At 44.7% G+C, this 22,594-nt stretch overlaps 1 protein-coding gene across 1 annotated transcript in view; it reads left to right on the top strand.

Moving 5' to 3' along the window:
* LOC115524248 (minichromosome maintenance complex component 3 associated protein) overlaps positions 1 to 20,748 on the top strand; it is a 55,920-nt gene extending 35,172 nt beyond the window's left edge. The window contains 16 exon segments of the mRNA XM_030330635.1: positions 131 to 328; positions 903 to 971; positions 1,053 to 1,187; positions 4,463 to 4,616; positions 10,954 to 11,083; positions 11,086 to 11,211; positions 11,424 to 11,521; positions 12,155 to 12,191; positions 12,194 to 12,263; positions 12,265 to 12,542; positions 13,883 to 14,140; positions 14,599 to 14,628; positions 14,631 to 14,727; positions 16,575 to 16,781; positions 19,168 to 19,318; positions 20,441 to 20,748. Of these exon segments, the coding sequence (XP_030186495.1) occupies positions 131 to 328; positions 903 to 971; positions 1,053 to 1,187; positions 4,463 to 4,616; positions 10,954 to 11,083; positions 11,086 to 11,211; positions 11,424 to 11,521; positions 12,155 to 12,191; positions 12,194 to 12,263; positions 12,265 to 12,542; positions 13,883 to 14,140; positions 14,599 to 14,628; positions 14,631 to 14,727; positions 16,575 to 16,781; positions 19,168 to 19,318; positions 20,441 to 20,599 (2,197 nt within the window). The 3' untranslated portion in view covers positions 20,600 to 20,748.
* The last annotated feature ends 1,846 nt before the right edge of the window (positions 20,749 to 22,594 follow it).

Here is a 22,594-nt window from a genome sequence, read left to right as displayed (position 1 = left end):
GCTGAAAAAAACTTAAATGTATTGCCAGAAAACGTGCTTCCCTGCGTTATAGCATTGGACTGTGGTTTTGCATTGGTCCTCATAGTAACCTTGAAAATACCCAGTGATGATACGTTGTTGTGCCCTCCAGGTGGAGGGAAGCCGTCGCAGCCCGGAAAAAACTGAGGCGCCAGATGCGGGCTTTCCCTGCAGCGCCTTGCTGTGTGGACATGAACAACCGCCTGAAGGCATTGGCACCCAGTGCAGAGTGCCCCATTGCTGAGGAGAATCTGGCCAAGGGCCTCCTGGATCTGGGCCATGCAGGGAAACTGGGCATCTCCTGCACCAGGTCAGCACTTAGCCTGCCATGGCCGCCTAGTGTTCCCCAGCCCCACCCGGCTTTACGGAGAGCGTGGATTAATGTGTGTGTTTGGAGGGAAGGTGGAGAGAATCAGAGAATGTGAAAATAGATGCAGGATTATATTCTTGAAGGTCGTCTTTTCCTCTAGTTCTGGATGTATGACTTGTGCTACATGCTTTGATTTCACACTCCTTTTCCACTTAAAACACTCAGGGCCTGGTAATTGAATTTTACTTAGAATCACGTCTTTGTCTTCTGGTCTTTCTGGATACATCTATCAATTTTCACTGGTGGAGTTTCTTCTGTCCCCATGACTGTTCTTGAGGGCAGGATTTTTGTCTGTTTACTACTCATCTCCCATGGCTTGATATTTGTGGAATGAACAAATTCTCCGACTGATCTGTTTATCAGAAAAAGTTTTCTTGGTCTCCTAACCATTCTCTGTCAGGAGACACTATTAACCAGTTACTTTCCACTCAGAACATCAGTAAATATTCACCAAATTCCTTTCACGGGTACTGAGGTGGCCTCATGAAGGCACAGTGTCTTCCTTTCTTTGTAGGTTACGGTGGCTCAGGAACAAGACAGTGCACCAGATGAAGGTTCAGCACTTTCACAAGCAACTGCTGAGGTCTGTCATCCCCCTGCCATGTGTGCTTCTCCTGCCTGGGACTTGTGCACTGGCTTACCCTCTGTGCTCTGTTCCTTCCAGTGATGCAGCATGGACACCCCTGGACCTGCCATCCCTCGTGGCCAAGTACCTCCCTGGAAGGTGGGAGCGTGTGTTTTGGAAACTGGTGCTGGTGTTGCCTGATGGAGAAGAGCAGTCCCCAGGGAGTCCTGGCAGGTCAGGAAGGGTTTCCCTCCCTGGGCTTTGAGGTTGAGGAAGTGGCTTCAGGAGGTGGAGTTTTACAGGAGGCTGGGAGGGACTCTGGCCCTTGTCGCACAGAGGAGTCCAAGCGTGAATCTTGTGCCAACAGAGAGTGGGCAGAGCAGTAGAGTTTACTGAGAGAAGGCATAAAGCTCTCAAGAGTGAGAGGGGTCCCGTCCCAACTGTTTTGCCACCAAGGATTTGTGTCCCTGACTTTTTATTGGGACCTTATCTGAAAGTTTGTGAGACTCCACTCCTGACACTGGCCCAGGCAGGTCTGGAATACGTTTATCCTTTTTTTTTCCAAAACCCCACCGCTACTTCAGCCTCCCACTTGTAGCCGCAGCCTGCCTCTCTGAGGGTCCCTGATCTAGAACTGCCTAATATTAGCCCTTTCCCTACTCAGAATGACTTCTCTTGAGAGCATGAGGTGTGAGGGACTTGCATAGTCTGTTTTGTTTGTGATTTGAAGTTGACACTTTAGAATATTAAAATTTTTATCCTGTAAATTTGACAATAGTCTGTATCCAAAAACATTTAAGAGTTGATCCTTTTTTTTAAATTAAGTGATTTTTTAATTTACATCCAAGTTAGTTAGCATATAGTGTAACAATGATCTCAGGAGTAGATTCCAGTGATTCATCCCCTATGTATAACACCCAGTGCTCATCCCAACAAGTGTCTTCCTTAATGTCCCTTACCCATTTAACCCATTCCCACTCCCACACCCCCTCTTTTTTTTTTTTTAATGTTTATTTATTTATTTTGAGAGAAAGTGAGTATAAACAGGGTAGGGGCAGAAGAGAGAGAGAGAGAGAGAGAGAGAGAGAGACAGAGAATCCCAAGCAGACTCTAAGCTGCCAGCACAGAGCCTGATGAGGAGCTCAAACCCATGAACTGTGAGATCATGACCTGAGCTGAAATCAAGAGTCAGATGCTTAAATGACTAAGCCCTCCAGGTGCCCCAAGAGTTGATCCTCTTTTAAAGTTATGGTGAGGTGTATTGATTAGAGCCCACATCATTTTAGACTCTTGGGGAAGACAGTTTGTAGTGTGTTTGCTATAGTTGCATTTTTTAAAAAAAAATTTTTTTTTTTTTAACGCTTATTTATTTTTAAGACAGAGAGAGACAGAGCATGAACAGGGGAGGGGCAGAGAGAGAGGGAGACACAGAATCTGAAACAGGCTCCAGGGTCTGAGCTGTCAGCACAGAGCCCGACGCGGGGCTCGAACTCACGGACCGCGAGATCATGACCTGAGCCGAAGTCGGCCGCTTAACCGACTGAGCCACCCAGGGCCCCTCATTTTTTTTTTTTTTTTAAAGAAAAAAACTTCTGGCATATTTAAACAGATTTCTAAGAAATTGACGTAGCATTACATGTATTTCCTACAACCAAACTGCTTCCAGAAATCATGTTTAAAGCAATTACAGAACATGTTTTCTTTTTTAGCAGCTTTATTGACATGAATTCACATATCATAAATTTCACCCATTTAAAGTTTTCATTTCATTGGTTTTTAGTATATTCACAGAGTTGTGCAACTACCTCCACCATCTAATTTCCAAAACAGTTTTTACCTACAGAGAAATCCCATATCCATTACCAGTTACTCATCATTCCTCCCTGTCTTCAGCTCCCGGAAACCACTAATCTGTGTGCCTTCTATGTATTTTCCTATTCTAGACGTTTTGTATAAATGGAGTCTTACAATGTGTAGGCTTATGACTAGCACTTTTCACTCAGCCATCATGTTTTCTGGGTTTATTCATGTTATAGCAGACAGTACTTTTTTTGTGTGTGGCTGAATAGTATTCCATCGTATGAACAAAACACATATTATTTGTTCAGTTGATAGTATTTGGGTTGTTTCCATTCTTTGGTTATTACGAGTAACGCTATGAAACATCCATGTATAACAGTGTGTGTGGACAGATGTTTGCAGTTCTGTTATATACCTAGACGTGGAATTGCTACGTTGTGAGGTAACTTAATGTTAAGTCTTTGAGGAATTGCCAAACTTTTCCACAGTGGCTGCACCATTTACATTCCTGTTAGCATTGTTTGAGGGTATTAAGTTCTTTGAATACATTCCTTTTTAAGCAGTTACTCTTGGAAACTGCTTAACTAAGGGAAAAAAAAGTCATAAAGATTATAAGACAACTGAGCAAAAAGAGAGTTGTCTTATATTAAAAGTATTTAAATGGTGAGTCATTTCTTAGAGTAGCTGTCTTCTGATTCACTAATAAGTTCACTTGGAAATGTACATCACAGTAATTCTTAAGATCTCCAGCATGAATTTTTTTTTAATGTTTATTATTTTTGAGAGAGAGCATACCCGCACACAAGTGGGGAGGGGCAGAGAATGGGTGACAAAGGATCTGAAGCAGGCTCTGTGCTGATAGCAGCAAACTGATACGGGGTTTGAACTCATGAACTTCGAGATCATGACCTGAGCAGAAGTTGGACACTGAAACTGACTGAGCCACCCAGGCGCCCCTGCGTGAAACTTAATTCTGTAAAACATTTTTATAGTTGACCCTTGAATAACATGGGGTTTAGAGATGTCAGTTCCCCTGACACAGTCGAAAATCTGAGTATAACTTTTGACTCCCCCCCAGAACTTAACTACTAATAGCTGCTGTTGACCAGAAACCTAACATAGTCAACATTGTGTATGTATTTGTATTTGTGTATATGTATTTATCATATACTGTATTCTTTTTTTTTTTCCAACGTTTATTTTCCATTTTTGGGACAGAGAGAGACAGAGCATGAACGGGGGAGGGGCAGAGAGAGAGGGAGACACAGAATCGGAAACAGGCTCCAGGCTCCGAGCCATCAGCCCAGAGCCTGACGCGGGGCTCGAACTCACGGACCGCGAGATCGTGACCTGGCTGAAGTCGGACGCTTAACCGACTGCGCCACCCAGGCGCCCTACTGTATTCTTACAATAAAGTTACAGAAAAGAAAATGTTATTAAGAAAATCATAAGGAAAATATACTTACAGTACTGTACTGTAAGAATGGGTCAGGTTCATGAGTGCCCTCTCCTCTCGCCCCAGTAGATAGCCCAGGAGAGTTCCTTGGTCTAGTTTAAAATCACAGCCTGTTTTGTCCAGCTCAGCTTTACAGTAAGAGTTGGTGTCTGTGAACCTACATCTGTGTGGTATTTCTTTTTCACTTTTCCTAAAAATCTTTATAGTTTAAATTTAGAATTCTTTTTCAAGTGTTATTTTCCTTTATTCACAGAATTTTAGCAAACTGGTTACAAGTCAAGTTCATGGGAGGTGATGGCTCAGTGGGCGACACAGGCACCATGGCTGGGGGAATTCAGACGCTTGCGCTGTTTCACGCTCTCAGCAGCAAAGGGGATCAGACAGTCACTGTCAATGTGTGTATAAAGGTAGGTGAGAATCGTGTATTTACTTCTGTGATTTTTTTTTTTTTTTTAATATTATTTTTGAGAGAGAGAGGAGAGAGACACAGACAGAGCATGAGTGGGGAAGGGGCAGAGAGAGGACGACACACAGAATCTGAAGTAGGCTCCAGGCTCTGACCTGTCAGCACAGAGCCTGATGTGGGCTCAAACTCACGGACCACGAGATCATGACCTGGGCTGAAGTTGAATGCTGAGCCACCCAGGCGCCCCTGTGATTTTCTTATTTCACTCACTTAGACATTATTGGAATCATGGAAGTGCCTTGAAGTGGTTTTGAAGAAGTGTGGGAGGCTCAGAAGCCCGTATCATGTCTGTTCCTCTTTGTGTCCTGTTGACATCCCACAGACACCTACTTGGTGTGACATGCCAGGCTAGATTCTCAGGAGTGCTGTGAGCCTTAATCATCTCAGGTCAACAGACCTCTTTGAGAACTTGGTGAAAACTCAGAACCATCCTGACAAATGCATAGATGCACATAATTCAGGAACCCTGAACTCCTCCTTCACGGGCCTCTGATAATTAACCTGAGAAGTGTAAGAGAGCATTTCACAAAAATACAGTGCCTGTTATATGTCACATGGTTTGCCAACAGCTAACTTCTTTGCTATAATGGCTTCCTGATACATCAGGTCTTACAAGAGAGTAATTAATGGTTTTTTGTTTTTTTTTTAAATTTTTATTTACATTTTTTTTTAACGTTTATTTATTTTGAGACAGAGAGAGACAGAGCATGAACGGGGGAGGGTCAGAGAGAGAGGGAGACACGAATCTGAAACAGGCTCCAGGCTCCGAGCTGTCAGCACAGAGCCCGACGCGGGGCTCGAACTCACAGACTGCGAGATCATGACCTGAGCTGAAGTCGGACCCTTAACCGACTGAGCCACCCAGGTGCCCCGTAATTAATGGTTTTAATCCTATGCAGTTTTCACTAAACTTGGTCCCACCAATATATATAAGTTCAGTATTGGGCATTTCAGGTCAGTTGGATTTGTTTTACATTCAACTTGTCCTAAGTTTTGATCGTAAGTTCTAATTTTTGTTTTTTATAGGCCGTTTGTTTAGTATAGATGTTAATTCTTTTTTTAATTTTCCTTTATTCTTATGTAAGTAGAGTTGGTACACAATGTTATGTTAGTTTCAGGTGTACAATATAATGATTCCATAAATCTATACATTATGCTGTGCTCACCACAGTGTACCTACTATCTGTCATCATACAGTGCTATTACAATACTATTGACTATTTCCTATGCTGTACCTTTTCTTTTTTATTTTTTATTAAAAAAAATTTTTTTTTTCAACGTTTATTTTTTTGGGACAGAGAGAGACAGAGCATGAACGGGGGAGGGGCAGAGAGAGAGGGAGACACAGAATCGGAAACAGGCTCCAGGCTCTGAGCCATCAGCCCAGAGCCCGACGCGGGGCTCGAACTCACGGACCGTGAGATCGTGACCTGGCTGAAGTCGGACGCTTAACCGACTGCGCCACCCAGGCGCCCCTCCTATGCTATTTTATCCTCTTAATTATTCATTCCATGGCTGGAAGCTCATACCTCCCACCCTCCTCCCATTTTGTCCAGCCCCCACTCCCTCCCTTGTGGGAACCATCGTCTGAGAGATTCTTATTTAACGAGAACCTATTTCCTCATTCGAATAAAGTCTACATAAATAAATTTTAGGTGTTAGCATATGTTCAGATAAACCCAGAAGTGTATTTTATTTGCTTGGAAAAGAACGATGCAGGGCAGAGAGTGTGGGCTTCCGTGTGGAGCAGACCTGGGGTTGTCAGCTGCTGCTCTGGCCAGCTTTTTGAGCCTAGGCGTGGTGCCCTCCATAATGTAGTCCTGACTCACTGCACCAGGGTCTCATGAGGGTTAGCCAGGTTGCATGCTCAGAGTGCTCAGTGAGAACCCGCTGTCTACCCTCTGCCCTGACCGGAGGGTTTACAGTGCCCAGGCCTCTCCTCTTCCTAAGAAGGTCACCTTTGTGGCACACCCTGCTCATCTGCGTGTGATACCGTAATCCACATTCCTTCTGTCCTTGGAGCCTCTTCAAATTGTAGTTTGGTTATACAGTTTTTATTTATTTTGTTCTTCCATTTTATGTTACTTATTTATTTTAATTTTTTTTTTTAATTTAAGCAAACTCACAACCCCAAGATCAAGAGTCTCATGTTCTTCTAACTGAGCCAGTCAGGCACTTTTATTTTTCTATTTTAATATTATTATTTTATTTTCTAAAAGTAAAAGTAATACATGTATAAAACCTTAGAAATATAAGGAAGTACAGAGGAAGCATAAAGATGATAAGAGCCATTTATGCTCTTGCCATTCAGAGGTAACAGTAATGTCTTGGTTCATGTTCTTCCCTTTTTTCCTATGATCATAAAGTCAGACTTCACCTACTGGACAATTAGTTTGTTGTTGTTCTTGCCTTTATTCTTAAGTCTTTAATCAAAGTAATATTTGCAGTACTTAAAAAGTCAGATACATGTCATGATGCATAATGAGAGATAGCAGCCCCTGCCTCTCTCCTAGGGGTTGATTTCTGTCGTCTTCCCAAATCACATGCTCACACAGCTGTTTCTCAGTTTACCCACTTTAGATGTTCTCCACTGACTTCCCATTAAAATAGATCTATTGTTGTATAACAAATTAACCCCAAACTTAGTTTAAAATAGTCAAGATTTGTTATCTCATAGTTTCTGTGGGTCAGAAGTCCAAGTGTGGTTTAATTGGTCCTCTGGCTCAGGGTTTCTCACAAAGCGGAAATCAAGGTGTAAGCCAAAGCTCTGGTCTCATCCGAAAGCTTGACTGACGGAAGAGCCACTTCCAAGCTCGCTCTTGTGGTTGTTGGCAGGATTCACTTCCTTATTGGCTGTGGCCAGGGCCTCTCCATGAGGCAGTGTGTAAGTTGGCAGCTGGCTGCCATCTGCTGGGCAGGACGACAGAGTCTCTCTGTAACCTAATCTTAAAGTGATGTCACTTTTTTCTGATTCTGTCTGTTAGAAGCACGTCGTGGCAGGGGATTGTGCAAGGGCATGCGCACTAGGAGGTGGGATCATGGGGCTGTCTTCGTGGCTGCACCCTGTGCCAAGTGAGGAGTGATTGGTACGCTATGGTCCCACCCAGCCTTCCTTAATTTCCAAGGTGGCTACGTCATCACTTTGTCTTATCTCAGTGAGTGGGATCACATTTTATGGCTGTGTGATTGCTGTTTGCCTCAGAACCAGCCAAGTGTTCTGTGACTATGTTTCTAATTTTATTGCAAATTGTAGTTGCCTTCTTTTCTCTCACTTACATACTTTTCTCTGTATCTCTCATTAATTTTACCCAAATGTGCCAGCAGGTGGGTTGTGTGCATCTTAGTAGAGTTTCAGATGCTCTCTCACTTCACCTTATCCCTTTGAGAAAGTGCCATCCTCTTGCTCTCCTGTGGGCTGATAGTGTCCCAGGTTGTGGCTGGCCACTCGATCTCCATACCACTAGCATGGTCCTGCTCCTCCCCCTGCTAACCCTGTGATCTCAGGCAGGTTCCATGTGACTCTGTGCTGCCTGTGTAGGAGTGCTCTTATTATCCCTCTTTTATTAAAAAAAGAGATTTGATGCTCTTGTTTATGTGTATAATAATACCAACCGGCTCTCGTTTCTGAGGAGCTTTCCTGATGTTCACTTTGTTCATTTCTTCCCCTTCCCCAATTTTTACTTTGTGTCTTTGTTTTCAGTTTTTAAACAATCTCTGACTGGCTTGTACCTCTTGGAGAGAAAGCCTATCTCCTTCTTACATCATACTGCATTACCCATTCATTCAGGTATGCATTTCACAAGTATTTGTTGAGTGACTTCTCTGTCCCAAGTACTATTCCACATGCTGGGTTATAGCAGAGAACACATCAACACAAATCCCTCTTCTCAGGAGCTAATATCCTGGAGGGAGAAGGAAACTCGTGGGTAGAAAAATGTCAAGTGCCCGTCCTCCTGGTTTATAATCCAAATTATGGCAGTCCTCCTCCCCTTTCCCATTCTTGCTTGCTGATACTTATTTTATTTTATCTTATTTATTTATATATTGATTTCATTATGACAAATGCATTCCTTAATCCCCATCCCCCGTTTTACCCATCTTCCCACCTGCCTCCCCTCTGGTGACCATCAGTTTGTTTCCTATAAAGAGTCTGTTTCTTGGTTTGCCTTTCTCTTTTTCTTCATTTGCTCTGTTTGTTTTGTTTAATAAATTACACATGAGTGAGATCTTACGATCCCTCTTTTACCAAAGAGGGAACTGGGGCTCCGAGAAGTTAAACAAAATAGCCCTAGGCCACACAGCTGCCACATGGTGGCACTGCACACAGGTGCCCTTGAGGATGGAGTGAGCTGTACGCGTAGAGTTCCTAGAACAGCGCCTGACTTACACAAGTGCTTACTTGGTCCTGCCATTGACAGCAGCAGGGTGTGGGGTGTATCTTCCAGTTTCTTCCAAAGAAAGGATCTGTGGGAGCAGACGTTTTAGTCCTTGCCTCTTTGAAAATGTGTTTACCCTTGTATTTGCTTTGTGGTTCAGTGAGGTTTGTAGAAGTGTGGGTTGAAAGGTTTTTCCTTCCAGTTTTTTCTCCCAAGGACATCTGAAATCCAGAGTTGCTGTTGAGATGTCTGAGGTGATTCCTGTTCTTTTCTCTGTGGCCTGGTCTTGTTTCTCTCTGGAAGCCTGCTCTCTGACCCTGGGGTTCTGAAAATCCACTGGGGTATGCCTGCTGACGACTTCTTTTGCTCACTGTGCTGGGTTTGACGGGGTCCTTTCAGGCTGGAGAGTACTGTTTCACTTCTGGGATGTTTTGCATCTCAGTGCTACCTATTTTCCTTTTGTTTTTGTTCTCTTGAATTCCTGTGACAGATGTTGGATCTGTCAGTTAATTCTCTAAGCTTCTTATCCTTTCTATTCTATTTTCTGTTTTGTTTTTAAATATCATGCTCTGGGAGATTCATTGACTTTTTTTTTTTTTTTTAAATGTTTATTTATTTTATTTATTGGGAGCGGGCAGAGAGAGAGAATCCCAAGCAGGGTCTGTGCTATTAGCATGGAGCCCAATGTGGGGCTCAATCTCGTGAACTGGAAATCATGACCTAAACTGAAATCAGGAGTCAGACACTTAACCAACAGCACCCAGGTGCCCCAAATTGACTTTATATTCTATACATTCTACCAAATTTTTTATTCCATATGTATCATTCATTTTTTCTTACTGTTATTTGAATTTATCATATCATCTTGTGACTATTTTTTAGATGCATCATGAGAGGAAATTAGGATTTTTGAGGTGGGAGCTTTTTTATGTTCCATGCATGATTTGTTTCCTTTGGATTTCTCTTTCTTTATTATTCTGATCTCTCTCTTATGTTGGAGGCTCTCCTTGGACACCTTATCTGAGGCCTGCCCATACCTGAGTGGGCCCTAAAAGGCTGTCTCATAAGCTCTGTGTTGAGGTGGGGTAGCAGGTAGCTGAACAGCAAGCGTACGGTTTTAGGGGGAACTCCCAAGTGTCAGGATCTGCGTGTTGTTTTCCTTGGACTGTTTGGTTTCTTTGGGAAGGATTCGTCTTATCCTCTTGGCCAGCTGCTGATGGGCTTGGGACAGGTGGGGAGTGGCCAGTGCTCTGTCCCCTCCACTATGCTTGCATCATTTCAGGATAGGATGTCTGCCCAGGGGGCAGATTGCACTTAAAGGCCACCTGCAGGTGGGTGGATGACCTATAGGGCCACTGCGGTGGGTGTGACTTATCTGTGTGGTCCTGAACCTCACCTCTGGCTCTTGGTGCCACTGGATCTGGGTGCTCAGGGCTTTTGCAGGCTCAGTCAGCCTGGTTCCTTCCATACCTCCATCTGTAACTCTTAGGTCTGGCTTCTTCTGCTTCCTTAATCTTAACAGTGATTGCTCCCATGTCTGTGATGCTCTCAAGAAACTGGTCAGAATCCCTTGTCTGCTATTGGTTTAACCTTTACTCCCTTCTGTTGTTATGGGCTTTACCTGTTTGGGTTCTTTTGGGTGGGGGGCGGGGGGGTGCTTACCTGTTTTTATACCTGTTTAAGGGGTAATTGTTAAGATAAAGTAACATCTTCAAACACACTTCTAGCTAGAGGCTGAATTATTATCTGTTGACTTGGGTGTTTCTTGCACTAATCTACAGCCTCATGGAGGAGGGCAGCCCAGAGAGCAGTGAGCATTTGGTTGCGCTTATTCTGGGGCTCACATTCACTGCTGATTTGTCCCCTGGTGTGTCCCTCCTGATGGTCTAGATGTTGTTCCAGGTGGCTCACGGTGCTCTCAGCGACTGCGCCCTTGATGCTGTGGAGACGCAGAAGGAGCTCCTGGGAGCCAGTGGGCTCATGCTGCTGCTTCCCCCCAAAGTGGAGAGTGAGGACATGGCGGAGGAGGACGTGACTGGCTGTCTGCGTTGCTACAGCTCAAGCAGCTCCTGCAGGCCAAGCCCTTCCAGCCTGCACTTCCACTTGTGGTCCTTGTACCTAGCCCAGGAGGGGATGTCATGGAGAAGGAAGTGGAAGATGGTTTGTGAAGGCAATTTCGTTTATGAACCAGCATGTTTAAAAATGGGTCGAGCCCCTGGTTTGAGGACGTGCTGGCAGTGTGGTGTGTGTAGGGAGTCAAGGGACAGCAGTGACTGGGAGCAGGGATGGGCGGGGTCAGTGCAGTGAGATGTGTTAGCTTGTCTGCACGCTGAGAGCATAAGACAGGTAACTTCTGTCTGTTTCTCTCAAAGGTCTGATGCTACAGGATTTGGTTTCAGCTAAGCTGATTTCAGATTATACCGTTATTGAGATTCCTGATTCCATTAATGATTTACAAGGCACAACTAAGGTGAGAAGTCTTCATCATTTTTAAAGGTCTGATAAGACATTTCAATTTTCCCCTTTTGTTCTGTCTTAAATGTAGTATGTGTTACTGCTTGGATTTTTAACATTATATTTTGACAACTTAAGAAAATGTAAGCAGAAATCAAAATAAAAGACAAAATTTGCCTACAGTCCTGCTCTCTGAAACATATTAAAATTGTTCATGTAAATTTGTTGTAATAGTTACATTTTGGGAAAGAAGTGTCTGGAATTACAATGAAAGTAACTGCGGGAAGCTAGAGGGTGTGAGAGTATGTGGGTGTGCAGCAAGGTGCTGGGCCTCCTCAGCATGGGGGGACCTGGCTTCCCTTTCTGTGCGTGTGAAGGTGGTGTGCAGGGCTGGGCCTGAGCCCTTCCAGGGTGACCCTGCAGGCTTTACTCCTCAGGATAAGATGGACCTGGAGCCCCTCTCTGGGAGGCATAGGGGGCGGAACTCTAGTGCCGTGGAAGCTTCTGCCCACTTCCTAGTGGTTGAGAAGCTGGTGCTCCCTGTGGCACCTGCTGTGACAGCTGTGGGAGAGGTACTTTCGGGAAGCTCTTTTCTGAAAAACAGGACGAACTGTTTAACTGAGTCTCTCCTGAATGTTTTGCATCTCAGGTTTCACGGGCTGTGCAGTGGCTGGTCTCCCACTGCCCCTGTTCCTTGACCTTTGCTGCCAGACCCTCATTCAGTACGTGGAAGATGGGGTTGGCCGTGAGTTAGCGGCCGTTTTTCCATGACAGAAGAGAGAGGCGGCAGGGCGGCCTGGTCTCACAGGAGCCTGGAGCCATCATTGAGCTGTTCAACAGTGTGCTGCACTTCCTGGCCTCCCTGGTGTCATCTGAACAGCTGTGCGACCTGTCCTGGCCTGTCACTGAGTTTGCCGAAGTAGGGGGCAGCCGGCTGCTTCCTCACCTTCACTGGAATGCCCCGGAGCACTTGGCCTGGTTAAGGCAGGCTGTGCTTGGCTTCCAGCTTCCACAGATGGACCTTCCACCCCCGGGGGGTACGTGCTCTTGCCAAGGGGTCCTGGCTGGGGAGGAATGTGGGACAGCTAAGTCTCCTGTTTTCTGTTCTTACTATAGTGATAATCTGGCAGGTATTGGGCGCTGATGTGAAATTTGTATGTCCTCATCCACTGTGCGCCCCCTGCTCCCACACTGTACCCATTCACACCTGCCTTTGGGTTTAGGAGTCAGAGTTGGGGCTGTTTGTGGGGGGCTGTGGCCCTTCATCACTAATAGAGCAGCCTGTGGGTGTCCGCACGGCCCAGGAAAGAACGTGGTAAGTGGTGTTGGCCTGAACACGTAGCCCAAGGCCCACGGTTTCTGAATTGACAGCAGGTTCTATCCTGCCTTTGCCATAGGGTGTGGGGGCAAAAGAGCGTGGGGACCAGGCAGCCCTGCCCACATTTGCTGGCTCCGCTGGGGCCATGACACTCTGTTACTTTAACACCAGTGTTCCTTCTTTGTCGAAGAGAACCTCTGTTCTGTGACTCTGGTTGTGCCCAGGTGAGGCTGTTGTGATGAAGACTCTATAGGTCCCCTGGGCTGGGCAAGGAGGCTGTCCCTTCCTTTGCTCACACTGTTAGGAGGGAATGAGGCTGTTTGCTACTTATGTAGTACAATACATGGCCTTGGCAACGGCCACTCTCCTTTGGGCCTTTGAACAGAGGCCTCAGGTACCCTTGTAAACTTTGGGTTGTGGGGTGCCTGGGTGGCTCAGTTAGTTAAGCATCCGACTTTGGCTCAGGTCATGATCTTCCCGTTCGTGAGTTTGAGCTCCACATTGGGCTCTGTGCTGACAGGTCAGAGCCTGGAGCCTGCTTCGGATTCTGTGTCTCCGTCTCTCTCTGCTCCTCCCCCCACTCATGCTCTGTCTCTCAAAATAAACATTAAAAAAAAATTTTTTTAATGGGGTGTGGTCTTCAGTAGGTCTCATAGATGCTCGTTATTGAAGAAACCCAAACGGAAGCAAGCACATGATGTAATATGAGCTAGGGCAAGGTTCCCCAAAAGAAGCCCAGACTTCCGGTACCAGAGTCCCTGGGTGCTTTTTACAATACAGATTTCTGGTGTAACCACAGTCCTGTATAATCAGAGCCTCTAGGTTGGACTCTGTTGTTTATTTTGTCCAGGGTGACTGTTTGCATCTCTTAACGGGACGTGGGGAGGGAGATGCTCTTTGTTCAACAGCTGTGGTTCTATTGTATTCAAATTCGAAAGCAAACTTCTTAAATACACAGTTGCCTTTTCCTAAGAAAATGTGGAGTGAAGACGTTTTGTGTAGTGTCCACCTATATACTCTGGCCAAATCTTGTAACTGAGGAGGTGTTTTCCTCTCCAGCGCCCTGGCTCCCCGTATGCTCCATGGTGGTCCAGTATGCCTCCCAGATCCCCAGCTCTTGCCAGACTCGGCCTGTCCTCCAGTCCCAGGTGGAAAACCTGCTCCGCAGAACCTACCGCAGGTGGAAGAGCAAGAGCCATTCGCTGGGCCAGGGGGCAGGGCCCTCAGTTGCCGAGATCCCATGGGATGACATAATTGCCTTGTGCATCAACCACAGGCTGAGGGACTGGACACCCCCTAGGCTTCCTATCACATCAGGTAATTAGTGCTCGGTGCTGTGGGGTCACATCAGGAGGACTACTTGGTCCAGTTTCAGCAAAGAAAGATGTTTACTTTGATGTTTCTTTTTCTGTGGGTCGCTGCCCTTCCTTTCTATAGACTCCCCTTTAAGCCAGTGACTGTTAACATTGGGAGGAGCTAGGAGTATTCCGGGGGAGCCTGGAACCATCTCCCCGAAATGGGCCCCTAGGCTGGCTCTAAGTTAGATTTCGGTAGCTCTGAGTAGTTGTACTGGTCATGCCACAGTCTGGACCTGAGCCTGTCTGAACCTTAAATGACCCATGGATGGTGAGGCATGTTCGTCAAGCATGGGAGTCAGTGCATGGCTTTAGTTAGTAGGGCTTGTTCTTAATCAGGTATAAGCAAACTTCAAGTGGTCACCTGTTGCTTGTTGCTCTTTTGATACTCTTTTCTCATTTGTTTTTGTATTTTTTCAGAGGCTCTGAGTGAAGATGGTCAGATATGTGTAATTTTTTTAAAAACCACTTGAAAGCATATGATGTTCCTTTGTCATGGGAACAAGCCAGAATGCAGACACAGAAGGAGCTACATCTGAGTCATGGGCGGTGAGATCTGTGTGTATTGTGTGTTTCTGTCCTGACAGCCAGCAGAGCAAACTGTATTATTCTCCTCCAGAGTACAGAGACAGAACATTAATGTTCTACACACAGAATCCAGCCCACTGTGGTTAGATTTAGACAAATACCTCAGGAACAGATTATTCTTATGCAAGCATCTCATTTATCAGGCAAACCTGACCCTGAAATCATAACATAGCCAGGAGAATCTAGACAAAGAAAGTAGACATTTCATCTCATTTACAAACCTAGTTCAAAAGTACTGAATAAAATGTGTTAGCACATATAATTTTCCAGTACATAAAAAAGTTCACAAGTAGGCTTTATCCCAGGATAAACAATGTCAACAACAGAAATCTCTCGTATTTGCTGTCATAGAAAATAGTGATCATTTCAGTAGGTATTTAAGTTCTTTTATTAAATCTGTACCCTCCAAACCCAATTTATACTCATTCTTGATAAAATTTCTTATCAAACTTGGGTAAAAAAACTCCTTACCTTCATAAGGCATTTCACCATAAAATACCAAAAAAAAAAAAAAAAAAAAAATCCTTCTTGCTAAGACATTAGAAATGTGAATGTCAGAACAGCCTGAGCTGCCTGATTTCACTTGTTCACTGCTGTCCTGGGAATGCTGCCCCGATGCAGGGACCAGATAAGATGGTGTAAATACCAAAAAGAAGGAGTAATGTCGTTTTAGACAGTTAAATTGTCACTTCAAGAAAATCAACAGTTCCATCCATAGAACTATTTGGAGTTCAGCCAGGTGATCAGACAGATGGACTTACAATGTACAAAAATTCTCATTCACAGCAGCAACTAACCCTTAACATATGGACGTATACTGATCCAGGAAAGGAACTAAACCCTTGTGCAGGGAACTCTCAGGGACTTGAAGGTGTGAAGAAAACCTGAATGAATGAGAGGTCAGCTAGCTTTGTTGATGGGAAGATGGAGTGCTGTAAAGATGTCAGTTCTTAAACTGTAAAGTCAGGGCTTTTCTAATCAAAACCCAAAAGAGAATTTTCCCCCTGGTCTGACAAGTTAATTCTAAAATATATTAGGATGAGAAAATATGTAGCAATTGCTCAGAAAATTTTGAATAAGAATAACAAGGAGGTGGGGTGCCTGGTGGCTTAGTTGGGCAAGCACCCAACTTTTGATTTTGGCTTAGGTCATGATCTCACAGTTTAGTTCGTGGGATCCAGTCCTGGTTCAGGCTCTGTGCTGTCAGCACAGAGCCTGCTCGGGATTCTTTCTCTCCCTCTCTCTTTGCCCCTCCCCCTACAAACAAATAAACATTATAAATAAATAAATAACAAGGAGGAACTGCTGTGCCTCATATCAGAACATATAGTAAAGTTACAACAAATAGATGAGAATAGGAAGTCCAGAAACAAATCATATGGGACAAAGTACCATGCGAAACCAGTGAGGGCAGACGTTGGCATCTATTTAGAAAAAATAAAATAGTAGACCCCCTTTCTCCCTCTGTTTGTGAATATTACTTACACAGGGATTTAAGAGCTAAATGTAAAAATACGAACCTTACCAATATTAGGGTAAAATAGAACCTTGTTGATAACCTTGGGATGGGAAACCAAACTCTGAGTAGAGAAGCTCCAAGCACCCAGCTGCCCAGGAGAGAAGGTAAGCCTTTCCTGTAAGGCAGAGGTTGCTCTTCCTTCCTTTGTGCCCAAGCCTGACCCTGAGGGAAGCAGGAGTAGGCAAGGGTAGGTCTGGGGCTCTGTGTCTACATGCACACTCTACCTGCTGCTGGAGGAACCTTTCTTCCTCCTTCCTGACCATAAGCATTTCAAAACATGTACTTACAGTTTGGGGATAAAGTCTTTGCATCCGTCTGCAAACAAGTTTCCTGCTCCGATACTGCACATGCACTGGAAAGGGAAGAGGAATGTAGAGCATGGCCCAGAGGGGCGGGCTCCCAGCACCCAGGATCTGATGCGTGGAGCCTCTGCCCAGGAGCTCCTGGCCCAGTGTCTGTCCCGGAGTCTGCTGCTGGAGAAAGAGGAGAGCAAGAGGTGAAGTCTGTTCCCTTAGGTTTATTGTGTCCGTTAGGCCCCTTCATGCTGGATTAGCAAGGATCACAGTGACGTGACTGTTTAAAAAAGAAGGCAAGTCAGATGTGTGAAGTATAAGCTCTTTGAAGGCAGAGGCAGTGCCCTAGATAGTAGGTCTTAAACTGTTTGAAATCAGTTTCATTTACTGTTTATTACTGAGAGTGGTAAGTTTTCTGGTGGGAGAGAAAGCATGGCTGGCTGATGGAGTCTCTTCAGTGGATAGTGAGTGCTGAATGTGTGGCTGCCACCGGCTCTCTGCCCTTGGCAAGCCTGAGGTTGCCAGTGCGTCGTCCCACACCGTAGACACTCCTCTGCGTCTCCCACCACCCTTCTTAATGGTTTTACTGAGAAAGAGAACCAGGAAGAAGGCAGTTTACAAGGTGGCCTGTACCCCATCCCCTCACCCCCAGCAGCCTCCCTGGGTCCAGCTTATCACCAAGGGCAGCCCCTCCCCTTGGCTGGGATCCGATCTCCCACCCACTCAGGACACTCACGTGAGCTTCTCTGTTATGTCCCCTCCTCCAGCACCCTAGAACAGGGAAACCATGCCTGAGCCATGCTCCTTTGATCGTAAACTCTTCAAACAGTGTGATCCTCCCTTCTGTCCTCCCAGTCTCTCCTGAGCCCGTCCCTGCCCCCATGTCTGCTCTGGTAAGAGTCACAAGCAGCTTGCTGAACTGACCGTGAGCCCCCGTCTCCAGCAGCGTTCCACACCTTTGTTCTCTCCCTCCTACCTCGCAGGAGACCTCGTCCCTTTCCTGCCCAGCTGGTAACTCCCCCTAGGGCTCTCTGGGTTCTTCTTCATCCCCCCACCCCCTCACCTAGCCTCTGTGCTGTTTGCACCCCCACTCCCCAGTGATAATCTCCAATTTCAAATAACGTCAATATTCTGACAACTCTATATCTAAAAACCCTGAGTTCTCTGAAATCCAGATTTGAATATGCAACGGCTTCCTTAAAATCTTCATTAGTCATTTATAGGATGCCTGATAGCCATCTCAAAGCTAACATCCCAAATCTAATTCCAGGTTTTCCCCCATTTGAGATGGTCTTCCCAGTCGATGAGATTTTGTCCTTCCAGCTGCCCAGGCCAATGCTTTGGAATTATTCTTCCACATCCAGTTCATCCATAAATCCTATTGTCTCTATCAAAAATGTATTCAGAATTGGACCGTATGTTGCAGTGGGCTGTGGTCTAGTCTTGGCAGACCCAGTGTGAACCTTTCGTGTGAAGCAGAGGTCATGTTTTCCTTTGCTCACAACCTTCCAATGACTTCCTCTCCAATGAAAGGCAGAATCCTTATGAGGTGGGCAGGGCCTATGTGATCTGCCTCCCATTTCCTTTCTGACCTCTGCTCCTTCAACCTGTGAGGTAGCACACAGCCAAGCCTTTGTGCCTGCTGTTTCTTTTGCCTGGAACTCTTCAGCCACCTCCAGATATCCCTGTGGCTCACATTGCACTCATGTCCGGTCTCTGCTCAAATGTCTGCTTCTCAGCGAGGTCCTCCTTGCCTGTCCCCCAAACCCTTCCTGTCTTCATGTCTCTGCTTTGTCTTTCTCACCTTCAGACTGCATTTCCCTTTTCTTTTGTTCTTTGTCTATCTCCCCTCACTAAACTATGAGCTGCTTACAGCCGGGCCTTGTCTCTTTTCTTTCAGTGCTGTATCCGTACCTCGAATGGTGTGTAGTGTTTGGTGGGGGCTTGTTGGAAGAGTGAATGAATGTGTCATGATTTTCAAAGTAGACTTTCATAGGTGTGTATCATTTAAGCAGTTGGATCAGATTGTTTTTCTTGAAAAGATCAGTGAAAAAAGTGGATGGAGTGAACATCTTACAAGTGTGTTAGGTGGTGGTGGGATATTATTTTGAGTTAATTTTAAACTATAAGCAGCAATCCACACATCTGGATAATCCATCAAGAGATAAGAATTAATTATAAATACCAAAATAAGCCAGAGAAAATAAACCAAATGGGAGAATTATGAGTAATGTTAAGTAACATGCAAAAGCAGTTGTTTGGATAAATGTGACCTTTTCTGTTAAATATAAATTGGACTTACAAATTAAAGAGAAGATTAAAAATTTTTAGGAGTGTGGTGCTGCTTCTCATAACTGTTCTACCCTTAGTAAAAAGCAAAGCTTTAAAAGGTTAAAAGTAGGGGTGCCTGGTTGGCTCAGTTGGTGGAACAAGTGACTCTTGATTCTCGGGGTTGTAAGTTTGAGTCCCATGTTGGATATAGAGACTACTAAAAAAATAAAATCTTAAAATTTTTTTTAATTACAAATATTTATAGGAGAAAAGTGAATGATAGTTAAACGTTTTATTCCTCATCCTCAAATGCTTTAGGTTTGAAGATCAGCTTCAGCAGTGGTTGTCTGCAGACGCAGGAGTGTTTACAGATTCAACATCCCTTCCCCTCTACCTTCCTCAGACCCTGGTGTCTCTGCCTCAGACTATTGAACCTGTGATGAAGACAGTGACCACTACCAGCCCTCAGGTGGGAGGAGCGTACATTTGGCATTTGAATTAGAATTGAAGACTGAGAGAATGGCGGGGAAAAATAACATCTCCGTTCATCATATGGTATTGTGATGACCAATAAATTATTAGCTTAAATTAGATCTTTTCTTAATCTGTCAGTGTTATAGAGGCCCAACTAATTCTGAGTTTCTATGTGTGAAATGAAGGGAGAGTGGAATTAAAACATGCTTACAAATTGAACAAAACCCATAACCGTGTTCTGACACGCAGTGAGGGCATTGAGGAGAATAACAAAGGTGATGACGGTGGCTTCTGTCTGTGCACATGATGTCCAAGCCTTGGCATCACCCCAGTCTTCCTCTGTGGGGTTAACTTTCCCTGAGGAAAATTAATGAACGAGGAAGGTAAGATCACAGACGTCAGGGGCTCACCCAGGAGTGTGGCTGAGCTGCTTTTCAGAGCCAGACCTGATTGGCTCCGAAGCTCAAGGTCTTTCTACCTCATGATCCTCTTTCAGTGGTAACAGAAGCAAAAACAGAGTTTTCATCATAGATTATAATGCTGGACATTTTAAAAAGTATGCTCCTGGACTGGTTTTAGGAAGCCCTTCAATAGGGAAGAAAAGCAAATTAAGGCATACTCTTTCCATTCATCAGTTTGGCAGGTACCTTAAGAATGTTTGTACGTTTTGACTTAACAATTCTGCCCTAAAGAAACTACCATATATAACAAAAATTGATGGGTTTTTGTTGTTGTTGTTCACCTGTAGTATTAATCATACTGCATAAAAAAATGGAAACTAAATATCCAAAGATGGGAGTCAGGTTAAACAGTTACAGGACATATGATGGAATAGCTCATAGCCCTTGACAATTATATTTTATAAAAATGACTGACACTGGAAGTGGATGATACAATGAAGAGAAACATTCTATGTGCAGGTGATACCAGCTGTATATGTGTGTGCTGAAAGAGGCTGGAAGGATGTATATGATAGATGCCACGAAACGGGTTTGTTGAGCCCAGCAGGCCACAGATGAAGTTTCTAACATGAATCAGATATACTGCCTTCAAAGAGAATATATTTGGGTTTATGGATCTCCCCAAACTATTTTTAGGTTCTTTTTTATTTAAATAGAATGAAAGGCCAAGGGAGCAACTGCAGTTGTCAGAGGCAACAGGCACATGTGTGACTGAACGGCTCAAGCACCTGGAAAGGCTGATGCAGAGTTCAAGGGAGGAGGAAGTTGCCTCTGAGCTCCATCTCTCTGCACTGCTGGACATGGTGGACATTTGAGCTACGGGACCTGAGAGAGTGAGAGTCTCCCGAAGATTTTTGCCTTTACTCGAAATAATGTTCTTCTCAGATGTTTGATGCACTGTTGGAAATGTGATTATTAATCATGCAAATAAACCATTTGAGTGTCTAATGAGGCCATCCCAAGTTTTCAGAATGAAAGGCTCTTTTTTCCTGTGTAGTGTCTTTGATATTCTTACGTTTCATCTCCTCACATTGTCACCCACCAACATAGGCTGTGAGGGAGTTTGCAGCTTACATTTCTGTGTGCATCATTCGTTTCTAAGTTGCAATCACTGATGTGTCAGACATCAGTAACACAGGGACGAACAAGACACAGGAACCCTGCTCACCAGGCCCACCTAGCTCACATCCAAGAGAGCCAATGTTATATGCACATAGCAATCTGAAGGTGTGTGCAGGGCATATCCCTGCCCTGGAAGCAGAGGGGAGACCAGAGGATTATGTGGAGAAGACAGAATTCCGGGAGGGGAGTGCAGGGTGGAACTGGGCAGAATGTGACGTAGCTGAGAGGTTATGGCACCTGGAGGTGTCAGTGTGGTAGTACTGCCAAGTGAGGGGGGATAGGCCAGACCACAGAGACCCTTGCTGCCTTATTCTGAGTGCTGTGGGAGTCAGTTGTTGGAAGATATTAGGAGAGAAGTGACTTGGTCACTTCTTTTAAAGATGGTATATGGGCAATTCTGGTCAGCAAGACAAGGCAGGAATCTCGAAAGGGGTGCTGAGCAGCCATCCATGTGAAAAAGGAAAGGTATAATCTTGAGTTTGTTAGCAGTTGGTGTGGAAGAAGGATAAATTTGAGCCATCCACAGAAGGAGGTATTAATAAATTTGGTGATGCTGAGTTATGACCACCAATCTGAAATTGGCACTCAGCATCTCCCTATTATAATCCTTTAGACTTTCCAAGAAGACTGTATCTTCTCATTCTCCTCAAACCTCCAGCATTCTTAGATGATGACCTTGCTTATTTCACTGAGAAAACAGAAGCACTAAGAACAGAACTTCTTATCCCACGACCACCAAATCTACCAGCCAATCCCCACTTCCTTAGAACAAAACTATTTACTTTTTTAGGGATTTTTTCAGTGATTAATTTCATGTTCATCAATAAAGACCTTAAATAATGCTATTTCTTAATCTTGATTTTAGACATTATCTGTTGATTTCCCACAATGGAAGAGAACTTAGCTCTCCTAGACTATCCTCTCTGCAACATACTTTATGCATGCCTAAATATCCACATTTCCTCTTCTACTAGTCTTCCAAACAGCTTGACAAAATGTGGGCTGAAGTGTGCATTCGGAGTTCAGTATGACTATTAATACTGTTGGCCATTGAGCCCAGTATTGGTATATGATTACACTTCCTTTAGTTATGTTAAAATTAAGGAAACCTCATTTAAAATGGAGTCAGGAGGCCAGTAGGGGGAGCTCTAGTGCCCTACCAACTGAAGACCTATCAGGAAGAGGGACATCTTGCCAGGATACTACTTTACTGTCCCAGCTGGAGGAAGGAAGGTTTCCTCCTGCCCAGGCCAGGCAATGGTCCGGCCAATGAGAGACTGCCACAGCTCAAGCAATGGGAGAAAGTTGCAGCTCAGCTAATGAGAAGCCACAACACTTTCAGCACCCAGTTTACTACAGTTGATTTTCTGTTTACAATAGCCCTGCCCAACTCCCTCTTTTCCTCTAGAAGGCCATGTTCTGGTTTGTTCCTTGGAGTTATGGTTTTTTTTTTGTTGTTGTTGTTTTTTTTAATTTTTTTTTTCAACGTTTTTATTTATTTTTGGGACAGAGACAGAGCATGAACGGGGGAGGGGCAGAGAGAGAGGGAGACACAGAATTGGAAACAGGCTCCAGGCTCCGAGCCATCAGCCCAGAGCCCGACGCGGGGCTCAAACTCACAGACCGCGAGATCGTGACCTGGCTGAAGTCGGACGCCCAACCGACTGCGCCACCCAGGCGCCCCGGAG

The sequence above is a fragment of the Lynx canadensis genome, chromosome C2 (genome assembly GCF_007474595.2).
Source record: "Lynx canadensis isolate LIC74 chromosome C2, mLynCan4.pri.v2, whole genome shotgun sequence".
In the NCBI taxonomy this organism is placed as follows: domain Eukaryota; kingdom Metazoa; phylum Chordata; class Mammalia; order Carnivora; family Felidae; genus Lynx; species Lynx canadensis.
This window is presented reverse-complemented; position numbering and strand designations above follow the sequence as displayed.